Source organism: Athene noctua, chromosome 2 (assembly GCF_965140245.1).
Source record: "Athene noctua chromosome 2, bAthNoc1.hap1.1, whole genome shotgun sequence".
In the NCBI taxonomy this organism is placed as follows: Eukaryota; Metazoa; Chordata; class Aves; order Strigiformes; family Strigidae; genus Athene; species Athene noctua.
The window spans coordinates 56,725,851-56,740,818 of NC_134038.1; the positions used below are offsets into that span (position 1 = coordinate 56,725,851).

The 14,968-nt window shown below is 34.2% G+C and overlaps 1 protein-coding gene across 3 annotated transcripts in view; it reads left to right on the forward strand.

Moving 5' to 3' along the window:
* Positions 1-14,968, forward strand: part of ANKRD12 (ankyrin repeat domain 12) — a 67,524-nt gene that overhangs the window by 20,427 nt on the left and 32,129 nt on the right. For 2 of the 3 annotated variants that reach the window (XM_074899204.1, XM_074899203.1), the window contains one exon: positions 7,846-7,993. The exons of the other annotated variant lie outside the window; for it this stretch is intronic. In XM_074899204.1, the coding sequence (XP_074755305.1) occupies positions 7,846-7,993 (148 nt within the window). The remainder of the gene's footprint in view (positions 1-7,845; positions 7,994-14,968) is intronic. 3 annotated transcript variants of the gene reach the window in all.

The following is a 14,968-nucleotide window of genomic DNA, read 5'->3' on the forward strand; positions in this document are numbered from 1 at the left end:
CTTAATTCAAAAGGAAGCCGGTTGCGTTGGGTTTATTTGATGTAAGTTAGTGAACAGTACACAAGAACAATGATTCATATTTTATTTAATTTTACAGTGTCTTACTCTCTAACAAACACATGAAACATTTCTGAAGGCCTGTGACAGAGCACAGACCAATGAACAAACACAAATTTCTTTTATTGCTTTGTAGCACAGATTCTTGTTCCCTCTATTAGGAGGACTGGAAAGCCAAGTGCTGTAGAAGGGTTAAGAGTGACTTCTGTACAAGGGAGCCCGCTTAAAAATTGTACAATCCTTTTTTGAGTGTTGGACAATGAAGGAATATGGAAGCTCCAGTAATACTGAAGGGTGGTTAATTTATAAATGTGAGGTATCCCATCCTTTTCAAACTTCTGGAGCCAAGTTGCAAATAACCCAGTTCTCCATTTTGTCTGCCTAGTACACTTGTACAATAGAAAACAAATTTATCTGTAGTACTAATGAATAACAGAAGATAGAATAATATTCTGCATTGTGAATGATGAGTTATATATTGCCCTAAGGAGAGAGAATCCATTTATCTCCTAAATGAAGTTTAAAACTGTCTTCTCTGGAAAAGGAGGCACTGTGTGTGTGTGGTCATACTGTTGCTGTTTTGTGAAGTATTCTCTATAAGACCACTTAATGAATGAATATAAGCAGGAAGAGATGAAAAAATAGGAAAAGATGAGAAGATCCAGCATCTACTTGAAACTGTTTGTCTTCCAAAAACATTTGTAGAAAACTTCAGACTTTTTAGTCTCTTTGCATTTTGTTTTATGGGTCCCAGTAAAGTGAGGCAAAGGTAGTTGTTTCTGCTAGCTGTGATGAATGACTTAGATTAGAAAAGGAAGATAACAAAGTAAAATGGGGAAAGGAAATTGGCTCACTAGTAAAGGGATGAGAAATTGTTGGGTTTTCCTTTTTTGGTTCTTGTTTGGGATATGGTCAAGTTAATTGGAGTGTCATTCAGTACTGGAAAAGGTGGGAAATGTCTGGGGTCTACAATCAGCAAGAATAGGAAGGCTATTGCAGTGAAATTTAGTGGTATTAAAAAATGTCTTTTTATTTATAAACTTCAAATAAGCTACATTTTGTAAAGATTTTAGGTTATTTCTTTAACCTAAAATATATCTTCTGGCTTTATAAACTCATTATGTTGACACTTCAGTATTTCTGAAAAAAAAATTTTGACACAGGAAAATCTTGACGATGTAATCAACAGCTGCTCATACTAGGAAAACTGACTTATGTCAAGTTTTAAAAGCTTTATTTGTGTTTGTATATTTTTAAATTAAAAATCTGTAACAGATAAACGAATTTTCATCTTTGTTCACTTTCATCAAAGCAAAACTAGTGGGTTTTCTGCAATGTGTCATTTTTTAAGTTTTCCTTTTCCCTGTTTCTTTGCTAAACGTAAGGCTTGAAATGCTTGGAATGCGTTTGTTTGTAGGTTTGAATGTATAGAAATAGATTGTCATAGTTTTATAGTGCCAATTCCTTCCTTCCTTCCTTCCTAGGCTTTGAATTTTACGTACAAATTGCTCTGCAATCTGAGTTTAAAAGAAAAAAAGATCAAAATAAAGAGTTTACTTGTGAGGCCACTTTTCCTCCTCTACTCTCTAACTCCCCTTCACCACCTCTCTGTTGCTTGCTGTGATTGTAGAAAAACGGTGGTGGTTTCCAGGGTGGCTGTGGAATCTGGAACCGCTACCAAAGGAACTGCCTTATCAGTGACACCTGTGCCCAGTTCAGTATTTGCTGCCTGTCTTGACACCTTCCTCTCCAGTAATCGGCCTCTGATCCCCATACGCTGTTCCCTCTCTAATAGTAGCAGTTACATCTGCTGAGCCATATAACCCTCATACCATGCAATCTCTGCAAAGTTGGGTAATCTTCTGAAACAGAGATATGTAGCTCTTTTGTGAGAACATTAAAGAAGAAGATATGATTAGGTTTTTCCAGGGAACAGAAGAGTGAACAGTGTCTATTTAATCACCAGGAAATATGGCAAATCTTGATTTGATTTAGAAAGGAGTAAATTAACATTCCATTTTTAATGATCACATAAAACCCTTTCATTGTCATACTGGTTTGGGTGAAGGTTTGTCCTTAGCTGGTTGCTCTAACAAGTATTTGTTTGTTGTTGAGACTGATCACCAGTGCAGGAATTAGAAATATGGATAAATATCAGATTCTACCTTGCCTGGTATTTGAGATTAAGATGGCAGTGGAAGCAAGATTGTTTAGAAAATTCAAGTCTAGGGGAAGATGTAAGTTTGACCAAGGACATAGATACGGTATCACAATGGTGGACTAATTACACTGATACCAAAAAGTAAGCTGATAAACTGCTTGCACTGTTATGTTCAGTCTTGCTTGCTATCCACCTTAGCACAACCTGTGATGTGAGATGAGAAAAATGTACGGTTTGGTTTGGGGATTGCATGATATAAACTGATTTTTAATATTGAAAATGTGAGATCCTAAATAAAATTGCAGAATTAAGTGTTGCTGTTAATATTTCTGTATTCAGTTTTTTAGCATAATAAATATGGTTTGGTTGCTTTTGTCATGTTTTGAGAAAAACTGAATACATGGTTAAAATGTTAGTCAGTTATGCAATCTGTCTCTAACACAAGGACAAGTGATTGTCAGAAGTCTTTAGCTGACCCTTGAATAATCTGCAGTCTTTCCCCTGTATTAGGAAAAAGACAAAATATTGCCAGAATGTAATAATTTTGATTCAGCCTAGAAAATTATTTAAAATTCAATAGGCAATAGAGTAAAAATAAAATTTGAGTTTGAGCAACAGAAAACTTCAAAGTAAACCTGTAGTACATATGAAAACATGAAACTCTGAAGTAAAGATTGATCAGGCCAAATCAACAATGATAATTTTTAATTATATAGCTTTAGGAAGTAGTAAAAGTTTCTGTAAGGCAAATAACAGTTTTTCTCAATATGTAAATATATGTAACTGTTAATTAAAAAAAATAGTCTTTGAAACATTAGAACTTTTTATGAAAAAGTTATAGATTTGTTACCCTAATGTAACTGATGTAAGGAATTACTGATGCTGAAGGTGAAAGGGAAGCTAAAATAAAATTTTTGCTTTTGTGGCATTTTGATATGGAAGTGTCTTGATTAATTGAAAATACCTCTTGTCCACACACTTTTTTCAGTATTGTGTGACCAGTGAGTGTCCATTCACTGCCATCAGAGATGCCTGTGTCTTTTAGTATGAAAAGACCCAGAGGTGTTCAACATTCAGATAATTGTGGTGGTCCTTAGTACAAACAAGTACAACTAATACTAACTGTACTTTACATGCAGCTTTGGCTTTTTATTTTTTCTGTACAATAGTACAGTCAAACCACTTATGCACGTTGCTACGTAAACTTGCTCTTACTTGTATCTGTGTCCACCTTATTATCGAAGCAGTAATGTCTCTGAACTACTCGTGGGGTTTAATCTCTATGACTGTAAATGCACAGAAGATTGGTAGTTTAGTTATTGGGTTTTCCCCTTGTATGTTCATAGATGCATTGTAGGCAGAGGAGGCCTAATGTGAAATAATGTTCATACAAAACAGTGCATCTTACAAATTAACAGTAATGTTGAAAGATGCCACTCCCTAAAAAAACAGTCATTCTTCTTCTCAAAACCAAACCTGTAATGGCCTAAATATATGGGGTGAGACTATTCCAGTGGTTAATATATTAAGATAAAAATAAAAACACTTGCAGGATTTGATTTTCCTTTCATAGTTGATATAATATTTAGCTCTTACTGGTTGTGCACTCTTAGCTGTTGGCTGAGGAATGTAGTAAAGTAACTGTTGTTACGAGACTTAATCTTTCATATTTGTCCAGTGGAAGTTAATGCTTATGCTGTTCTAGCAACCAGTAAATAGCTGTGTGGATCAGCTGTGTGTTCAGGTCTTCTGAGAGCTTAAAAAAATCATTAGGAATAACATTCCTGTTAATAAACTGAGTTTATATCATATATGCTTTAGGGTATGTGTGTTTTTATTTCAGTTGCTCATCTTGGGATCATAAAATAAATTTAAAAATTGTAAGAGTGTGTACGGCAGATAGAACATTTAGGGTTTGCATGAGATATTTTGTGAACATAAGAACATAATGAAATTTTAATTATACTTGAGAACTTCCATGACCGAAACTCAGGAAGTAGATCATAGATAAATAGTCCAAAGGAGAAACACATTTGGGGTTTGTAAGAATTAACTCTGTTCTTAGAAGAATCCAACAATAGTGCCCAAAGCCATTTTAATACCATGCAGAACATGCTTCAGTATGTAATTATCTTTGATAGGCAGAAAAAGAATGCTTATTCTCCCAGGGCTTAGTACATCTGCTAGATTATATGGCACTCTCTTGTCTCCTTTTGTGTATTGTCATTGATTGTAGCAGTACCAGACAATAGAGCTGCAATGGGATATCAAGAAATTGTCCAGACTCCTGTTTGTTAGCCTTCCGAGACAGTTTCTGCTGAACAGATTAAAAATGTGTTCCTCATCATAGCACACTAGTATGGTTTTGTTGACAGAGAAAATTCTTCCTTGTTACTGCATCCTCCAGTGAGGCATGCATTAAATGTTGAGACGTGCAGATCCAGTTCGTCCATTTGCCCCAGAGTAGAATAAGCTGTACTCTGTTCTTCACAGATGTTTGCCAGACCTTTTCTTTAAAGCCTTGCCTGATGGAAATTCCCGTCTCCTTGGGCAGTTTATTCTGATACTTAATTATACTGACTGGCATAGAGTTAGATACTTAAAAGGATAAATAACCTTTGCTTGTCTCTTGTTGCAGTCTGAAGCCATTAAATGTTCTATAACTGTAGTGAACATGGAGAGTATGTAATGCCTTTTTCTTTGCAGCAATAATTTATGGATCTGAACATTAGCATGTCTTCAGTGTTTTATCTGATTAGCAGTTTTCGCTTTAGATTAATGAACCTCTTTAGAAAGTCCACAGATATTCTAAGTTACAGGTTGTTTTATAAAAGACATTGACTTGGTTTAGGTTGCTTCCATGGATCACATTAGACTGATATGTAGACCTATTCATGCTGAATTTTGAACCTTGCTTAGGACCCTGAAAGAGAGATGTCCGTGCTGGTGCAGTGACCGGGAGTAGCTAGAACAGTGAATGCTCACTCTTTAAATCAAAATACCTGTTGTAACCTCCAAGGCTTGATACCTCCTCTTGCCTTCCTTTAGCTGAAGCTGAATCTAGAAGGCTGTTTTTGTGGCTTTTAAGGTGGTGTATTGCGATTATACTGTTAATGATTTTAGTCAATTTGTAGAACCTTGATTTTATCCTGACTCTTCCAGTTTTGTTTTGTATTTAGACTGTTTTTCAGTTTGCCAGTCATTTTAATTTCCCTTTGCCAGTGCTCTTTGCTTCTCCCACTCTCTCAGTTGTGATGGTGTCTGTATATTTAATTGCATCTCGATTTCAGCATTGTCACTGAACATACTAAATAGCATTGACTTTGTGCAGACTTCTCAAACACCCTGTTCATTGCAGCTTTTGAGTTGGAAGGTCCACCGGTGGTGGTTAAATGTTTATTTCCACAATACCTAATGAAGAAAATACTTTCATTTTTTTCAGTTTCTGTGTATAGAATAGCCTGTTCTTTCATTTTCAATGTATCTTTTTTTATCTGAAAGTGTATATTTTGAACTCTCCTAATTAGATCATTACAAAATTAATACTCAGTGATTATCAAAAAGCACGTGTCATAATGTTTAACATAATGCATATATACAATTTAAGAATAAGAATAAATGTAAACCTATCAAATTATTTAGGCAGCTTGTGTCTCTTTGTGAGCACCTGATTAGTACCAAAAAAGTGTTTCTTTTTAAGGATTACCAACCACAAAAACTGTGCCTTTTTTTCTGCAGAACAAGTTGAAATCAGTGTTTCCTGCTTAAGAATTTTAAATTATTTGATTCTTTCTATTGCATAGTACCTAACATAATATTCTAGAGAAAGCAATAAAATTTTATTATCACTGTATTGTGGGAAATTTACATATGTTTGGAACAAGGGATGAGAGAGCTCTTGGTGAGGTTAGACTGAAGTGGAAAACTTGTGTGTAGTGGGAGAGATCAGAGTGGGCTCATGCAGTTTGGGTCTGCTTTTGTCAATTTATAGGTGCATTTGCAAATGATCAGCCGTGTTAGATAAGCTTCTCTCAGAACTAATAGCACAGACACTTCATCTCCCAGGGGCTTAGAGGAGTTTTAAGGAGTTTTAGATTTTCTTGTTCTAGCCTCTAAGAAAAAGGCAGGGGTGGTGGAGGTGTTTGTTGTTTCCTTGGGGATTTTGGAGGAGAGTTGGTTTTGATTTTGGTGTGGGGATTTTATTCTGTGTTTTCGTTTGGGTTTTGTTTTATTTGAGGTTCGGGGTTTTTTTTAAAGGTTTCCAAACTGAGTGAAGATTAGGTTTTCTCTGGGAGCATCAACCTGTTACTTCAGGAATTCAGACATTAGACTGATCTCTTCTTTGTGATTTCCCTGGTACAGACATTTGTTGTCTGAAGATTGTAGAGTTTGTTTTCAGGCTTTTTTTTGTAATCACTTCTGCCTAGCCTTTTGGCAACAGTTTAAACTCAGAGTGTGAGATGATGTAATTAAGGTACTCTTCTTAGCTGTGTTTGCTTTTTAAAAAAAGGAAGGGTGCCCTCAAGAACAGTAACATTAATTGGGAGTTTTCTAGCTTTCTTCTAATCGGAATAAATCTTTTAACTTCTTGCTTCAGAAGTACCAAGGAGCAACCTTTTGATTTTCACTGATTGGCAAATCTATATGCCTATTCTACCTTTAGAAAACGGATCTGTTCATGGTTTCATCTGATCATCTGTTGAGAATGATATAAAGCTGTGGAGTTGTGATAGCAAAGATAGCTGCATAATGTGTTTCTGCAGCATGTAATGAACAGAAAAATGTTATGTCTCTACAGTTGCATCTATATTGGTAGGCCAAAATGTTGGGGTTTGCAGAGAGTTCTTTGAAGTGATCTTTTCACTAACCTGGTATCTTTCACGTACTTTGACATCCTGTATTATCAAAGCAATTAAACATAAGTTAATGTTGTGCCCATCCATGTTTTTCACTGTTTATCCTGAAATATGTTTTATAAACCCCAAATCTCACATTTATGCAATTAAAAATTCCAAGTAGATTGTACATATTTTCTAAATTTGATACCAGTTTTAAAAGTTTTTTCATGAATTTTCCAAGTTCTTAGTAAATTTTGCTTTAGAAAGTGAAACACTACACTATTATTCCTGTGGAAATAGAAAGGGAATTGTGTATGGATGGATTACAGGGTGGGGGTGGAGGCAGGGGAGGGTTGTTAGAGTTTTTTTTTTGTTGTTACTGTGTTACTATTCACAGTCTGAATTGCGGTGTGGGCTTTTAATGTGCTTTTAATGTGATATGTTATGGTCAGGGAAGGAAATTGGGATTAGTTGTTAAAACTTAGAAAATTCTTGTCCAGTTTGTGGTGTTCTTTTGCTTATTAATCAAGGCTCTAATAGTGAACAGCAGTTCTACAGTGATGTATCTGGAAGTATTTAGAAATAACACAGAGGAGTCTAATTTTAAAAAGAAAGAAATGGCATTCATTATTTCTAGTAAGGTTGCTTTAAAACTTTTTGAATAAGCTATGTAATACACATACACACATGCCTGTACATTCTCACATAGCAGTCTTTTCAGTCTATATACATTATAAGACTATTCTGCTTTATGCAAAAATTACTTAGTATACTTTTTATTTATATTAGAGCAAGGACAAGATTGCATCCTACAGCAAAACTCCAAAAGTGGATAGGAGTGATGTGGGGAAGGAGATGAAAGAAAAGTCTTCCATGAAACGTAAACTTCCTTTTACTATTAGTCCATCCAGAAATGAAGATCGCAATTCAGACACAGGTAGAACCTTTTTATTTCCTTAATTAATTATTTGTTGGTAAAATACGTCCTAATTTAATTAATTGTATATTATGTTTTTATATTGATTATTTTTCCCCTATAAAAAAGGGTAAAAGTTGCTTGCTTGCTTCTGATTGTTACATCTCAGCCTTGATAGGCTTTCATCCTATCATTAGCAAGAGCTAGCATGCCAGTATAGTTTATCTACATTTTCCAGTTGTTTCCTAACCTCGTTCTTTTGCTTCTATTTTAGTAGTAAATCTTTCCTTTCGTTGTCATCTCTAGAGGTCCATTTGTTTAAACAGGTAAACTGATGAAAAGACATGTAAGTGCCTTGATTTGAGACACAGCTGTCAGTCTTTTTTTGGGAGGGAGAGTGGGAAAGATTGGTAGATGTCTTCCATATAAAAGGGAAGGTTGCTAAGGTTATGAAACTAACTAAACTAGCCATGGAGAGCAAACTTTCTTTCAGTCTAAGCTCCTATGATCTTTTTAGGATACCTTTTCTGCACAGGCTGGTAGTTCTTCCTAATTTAAGCATATTCTATTAAAATTGATTTCAAGACTTCAAAAAACCATTCTTAACATGGCTCTTTTCAAATCAAGATGGAGGGATCTGGATATATTCCAAGAGTACAGCTATCTCTGAATCTAGGTAATTAGTTATCTATGTCATAGTTCAGTAATAGTTCTGTTGGTAGCAAAACAGTATCTGTACCCTCTGGAAGGCCACCAGAAGGTATGTTCCCCAAATTTCTCAGAGGCTCAGTACTACAGTTTCTTATACACTGCTCATTGTACATTTGGATATTTTCATAAAGAGGTAATATGCTTAGATTTAATATGCTTAGATTTAAATGTAAGATCAACATGTACTGAGGTATATACTTATAAGTTTTGTCCAGGATTGATTTAATGCAGAAGATTTGGCTCCTGGATATTACATGCATGTTTTTGTTATGGTATGAAATCCAAACTTGAAATAGTCAGATTAAAAAACAGTACTCTTGGCTTTAGATCTCTGTTTTCAGTGGTTCTACAAAATTCTAGATTCTTACACTATTCATGATACCACTTGATTTTGAAAAGACCATGTATAAATTAGAAATATGCTCCCAGCATCTGCTTTATTAGTTTTATTGCTTGGTATCAGACCCTAACTATTTTTCATAATGGAAATAAATATATTTAGAAGCAAAATTTAGCACTTATCTAACGTTTTCTGTGTCGAAAATCTTTTGTCATCTCTCCACACCTCCATCAACTTTAAATAATTCATTGTTTCAGCATCTTGTAAGGTAACGTAATTTTTTGTGTTTCTCTTGCTATATAAGATCTACTGTCACAGTTGCCACAAACAATATTGATTAGGCATTTAGACATGCACAAAAAGACAATGTACACACTACAAAATCTTTTTGTTAGAAGTTGCAGCAGGGAGATGAAATAAACAGTTCAAGTAGGGGCAAAAAATACTTAATGTAGCAATAAAAGGCACATAGTTTTTAACTGCTGTGTAGCAAACATTATAGCTTGTTGTTAATTTCATGACTGCTGAAGGTAAGGAGGTAAGAGCAACTACCCCATTTCACATATGAGAAACTTCGTACCAAAGATTTCCTGAAACTTTAGTGACAGGAGCATTACTAGAAAACAGTCCTTGTAATGCTGATTGTGTACCTAACCAATTAGATTAGTCCAGTGGGAATTAACCACTTACACTGGTGCCAGGTTTGTCACTGACATGGATTAGGACTGACATGAGTGATCATGAAATGCAGTGCTGCTTCTGACACAAACTTGGCATTACACATTGAAGAGGTTTGCTGTCACTGGACTAAACTGTTACCTCTGATGGAAGTGTCTCCCTGCTAACTATGGAGAGAGAATGGCAAATGGTACTTGAGAAGGAAGAAAGTAAGTTTTTGTAGATGAGAGTGTAACCAGAGAGAGGGGAAAAAGAAAAGGTGATGGAAAGCTGCTTATCAGACGGCAGTGCTAGTGTTTTTAAAAAATATATATATTTCAGTTTTCTTCTCATACTTTGTGAAAATCTGTACTGGTATTCTAGGGAAATGGTCAAAGGTTATATATACAATACATAATTGAAAAGATTCTGAAAAAAAATATTTGGTACTACTCCATGCTTCCCACTGTCAATTACAGTTCCAGGATGTATTTTATTCTTTCCCCATAGTTTATTTTTAATAGCCTTCCAATACGTTTTTTTAAGAGTTCAGAATAGCAAAATGTTTTTACCGTGTTGCTGAGTAGTTTCTCTGTAACAGATAAGTCTATTGAGTTTGATTTTCAAATATTTTGGAAGATTTAGAGTCTGGGTGAATAAAAAAATCAAGAAATGTCATAAAAAGGATTTAAATTGATTTAATTAATAGTTTAATAAATTATTTATCTCCAAGATACATGTTAGGGTTGCTAGCTGATAGTAGAAACCCCATGATAATTGGGTTTCATCCTGTTTAGGAAGGCAAATCAATCAAAGAATGGGAATACCTAATTTTTAGAGCTTTACATCCTTAGATCTGTCTCGGTTCTATGTCCAGAGTATTCATTCATAAACTAAGATTTTTGTCTTTTCTGCTTTATTTATGTAAAAATTGCCCCCTGTAATTCCACTTCTTGTTCCTTTCTGTGGTGGGGGATTTTTTTGGTTCAGGTATTGTCTAGAAACTGTAAGTGATAATGAACATGAGCAGCCAAACTTGTGTTAATTTGGAAATAATTTTTAAAACTTGATTTCTACAAAACTATACAGGAAGTAAATTTCACACACAGTCAGCTTTGGCAAGACTGAAATCAAACATCATTTGTAGTGTCCCATAGGAGTCTAGAACAATTCTAGTTATCCTAGTTATCTAAATTTAGATTTAAATTAGTGGTTTTGGCTAAGTACTGCTGCAATAAATTTGTATTAAATATTTTGATATTTAGCCTTTAGGTTACTTTCTTAATAATTTCATAGGGTTTAGGACCAAGTACAGTTGCCTGAAAGTAGTCATGCAATGCCAGTTGAGATTTCTGCAGTAGCTGAGAAGTCTGCACAGGGCTGAAAGATAATGTGAGTCATGGGAGACCTGTGGCCTTCTGAAGAGGCCAGCAGGACAGCAACAGCACCTGAAATGGCACTAAATACTTGTCTTTAAGCAGCAACATTCTCTTCTCAGTTTCTTTTAATGCAGGGGTGTGCCTGTTAGTTACACTGTCCTGGTTTGGACTGCTCTCCTAAACTGAGGGCTCTGTTATCACATCCCCATTCTTTGATCAGAGCATCCACAAAAAGCTAATATGATATATACATCCTGCAGTCAAATTTATTTATACTGCAAATTCTGCAGTATAACTTAATCTTATGAAGGATTCTACATGCAAGCTTTGATTAAGACTGGTGGAAGGAGGAGAAGCATTTTTCATACCTTTTGAAATAAATTTTCTGATTTGAAGACTCCCAATCCAAACCCATAATTTGGTTGAGAAGCCATCACTTATTTAGACTGCTTAAATAGCATTATTTAAATTTTGTTAATTTACTTAATCTGTTTACTTTTAAACAACCCCTGATGTGGTTATCAGAATAAGAACAACAGGCAAGTGCTGCTTTTGCAAAGGACAAGTTTGTTTGCTTTCTGCACCTTACTAGTATGAAGAGTTAAATTCGAATTTTTCATAATAATTAAACATAACTGCAGATCAGAAAAATCTTTTCATTGTGAATATAAATATAGGAGCTTTTTTGCCTTTTTTTGTAGTTTTGTTCTTCCTGAATAATCAGCTATGTAACAAGAGTTACAATTACACTGAATGTGCTAATTTGTTGATCTTTCCTTGAAAATGATGTTCTCCATATTTTCTGTTTAGTAGCATCTAAGTTTTGTTTTCTGACCCCTTCAATTCCTGTCTTGGAAGTCCGAACATGGCACAGTCATATTTCTTTTAGCATTTAATTGACATCCAGAAAAGCAAACAGCTGACCTACCTTTTTGTGCTATGTGTACATCATAGTAACACAGTTTCTATACTTGGGCTTCCCATAGTTACAAGAGGTTAGTGGAGCTATTACTGTTTACACACTTGCTTGCTGGGTCTGGAGTTATTGTTCAAATATTTCAAGTTCCTTTAACTGTTGTTTCGACTAGAGGCAGGAAAGTGGAGGTGATTTTGTATGTGTTTGGTTAAATAAATATGCTATACACTTAGTTAATTGGGTATTACAATAGTACCTTGATATCTCTATGGTGTATAGTATACTGTGAGTATACTGTGATAATGTGTCTCTTCATCACATTCTAATCTTTCTTTGGGGATAGGAAGCAGCAATCAGTCATGGTGTACTCTTTAAAATAACTTCAGTCACATTGCTACATCCACACACATCATAACTCTGTCTCTCTTAACTTCATCATATGCAGTATTGATGGTCTTGACCTGCTACAGTTGTTAGTGATAAGTATATTAGTCTTTTGTTGTAAATCACGCAATCTTATAAATTCTTCTTGCTTAGAAGCATTTAGTTCAAGCAGTTTGTATTTTAGCTTTGCGTGGTCCTATTTCTTAATCCTGTTATTCCATACAATTTACACTATGATAGGAGTTCTGCATGAAACCAGACTATCATGAGCCCTGACGTTTGAATTTGGTCTTTTTGCTTTATTTCCTTTATCCACCAAAGTGATTATTTTACCAAATGGAATATTCTGTTAGTTTGGCATGGTTTGTTTTGAGAAATCCACGTTACATTATTTAATAATCTATTTTCCTAAAACATTTAGAAATTACTTGATTGGGAATTTGCAGTTTAACAAAAAAAAAGGTACATTATTGAGTGCCTTGGGACATAATCTGTGATGCATAAATTCTCCTAAAATAATCGTTAATGACTGATGTTTCTCATTTCAGTACGTTTAAGTACTGTAATAAATTTCATGAAGCTCTTCTACAAGTAAGTGCTCAAATGCACCTAAATCACTGTTTCACATAACTCAGCTATTTTAAAATCCTTTTTTATTAAGTGTTGGGTGAAAAGCTTACATTGCAAAATCTTAAAAGGAATTTTGTCCTGATAGATTTGGCCATATATTATGAAGGTTATTTAATAGATAATTGAATGTGAAGGCACCTGAAGAGTTTTGATTTTTATGTTCTTAATAACAAATAAGAAATTCCCTGATATTCAATTTCTAACTGCTAAAGAACACCCAAAAAGTGCTAAGTGAATGTAAAGGAAGATATTTGTATTCCATAGACTTTGAAAACAAAATGCTCAAAATCTACAAAAACTCCAAAACCTAAATGACTTTGTCAATTTTATACATTAAATTTTACCTAAACTTAATTTCTTAAACTGATATTATTCCTTTATTGGGGATGTTGTAACTGTCCAAATTATATAAACATCAAGTACACAGCTGTGAAAACTTTTCTGTTAACGCAAGATAAAGAATAGCTAAAAAGTTAAAGTCTTCTCCTGCTAAATATAGTGTACTGCGTGATGATATTCTTGGAGTAGTGAAAACAAAGCTTACAGTATATTCTGCAATAAGCATGATGGGGGTTCCCAGTAATTTATAATAATTTTTCTGTGGTTTTGTGTAACTTCTTTATTGATAGTTCCATTATTGTTTTCCTTGGATTTTTTTTTAAAGGTACTTTTTTTACAATCTAATTTTTTTATTTATTTTTTTTTTCATCTATAAAAAATTCTCTTCTATATGCCCTACTCCCTCCCTTTTGCTTCTTTCTGCCCCTTTTGTCCTATATGGTTCTATCTTGTACATTCAGAACCAGGGCATTTGCATGAGATCTTGATGGGGAAAAGCAACAGCCTCTTACAGGACGTGCTCCAGTAAATGGATTATCAGGTGCACCTGCTTTAGTTCTGAGACTTTTTTTTTAGGTTGTTGATCATATTAATTTTGTGTATTGAACTGTTTAGATTTACTGAAAACACATATGACGTCTCACATAAGTTTTAATAAAATTGTGTCCTTTTTTTGTGTGCTAAGGGCATAATTACAGTATAACTTGGTGAGAGCAGTTGTATTCTTACTTGGTACTTTTAATTGGTAAGCTCTAGAAATGCTTTGCAAACATGGTGTTAATAAAGAGTAATAGAAGAATAACTTGCCCCATCACTGGAATTCATTGGAATATGTAGGGGAGGATCTTCGTGTTATTTGGCAATACTAAACATGAGATGGGAACAAACTGCACTCATTTACTTAGTAGGCTTTGCTAACAATTAATTTTTAAAAAAACCAAACAAACCCAAAAACTGCCAGATAAAAATACCTGGAAAAGTACATGGTATAGTAAAAAAGTAAAAGCTAGATCACACAAAAAAAATTTATTTCACTTATTTTGATGTATTATTTTCTCAAACTCAGTAAAGCTATAAAATTTTAAGGAATAATTCGAATGAAAATGAATGTGTTTTTCAAGAAAAGAATCATGAGCAGTAAATAACAGCGGATCATGCCAGACAAACTGAAATGTGTTGTTTTGACAGAAATACTAAATTAGTCAATGAAGGGTATGCTGTACATTATCCTTGGAGAGAGAGCAGCATATTTGCAGTGAAAATGCATAAGTACAATTTCACTTTAGGTTTCATTTAAATTTTCCTATGCAGACATTCTACCAGTAGAACAGTAGTGTTGATTTGGATATTGAATGGATATTTAGATATTCAGCAGTATGAAATGCATGTAGTTCAGAAAAAATCTCATCAATTACTCTGTAAAAGGGATCTTTTTTCCTTTTTAAACATGATGATACATTTGTAGGGTTTTTTAATATGTACATAGGTCTGTAGCTTTCAGTTTTTTAAATAGTCTTGCTCATAATTGTTTGGTCTGTAAAACCATGTATTTCTTATTTGGTCATTATGGAATTCAAAATGTGCACTGATTATGTGCCTTCCCATGCTTCTAGAGCATTGTATTACTAGAGCCTATGTAT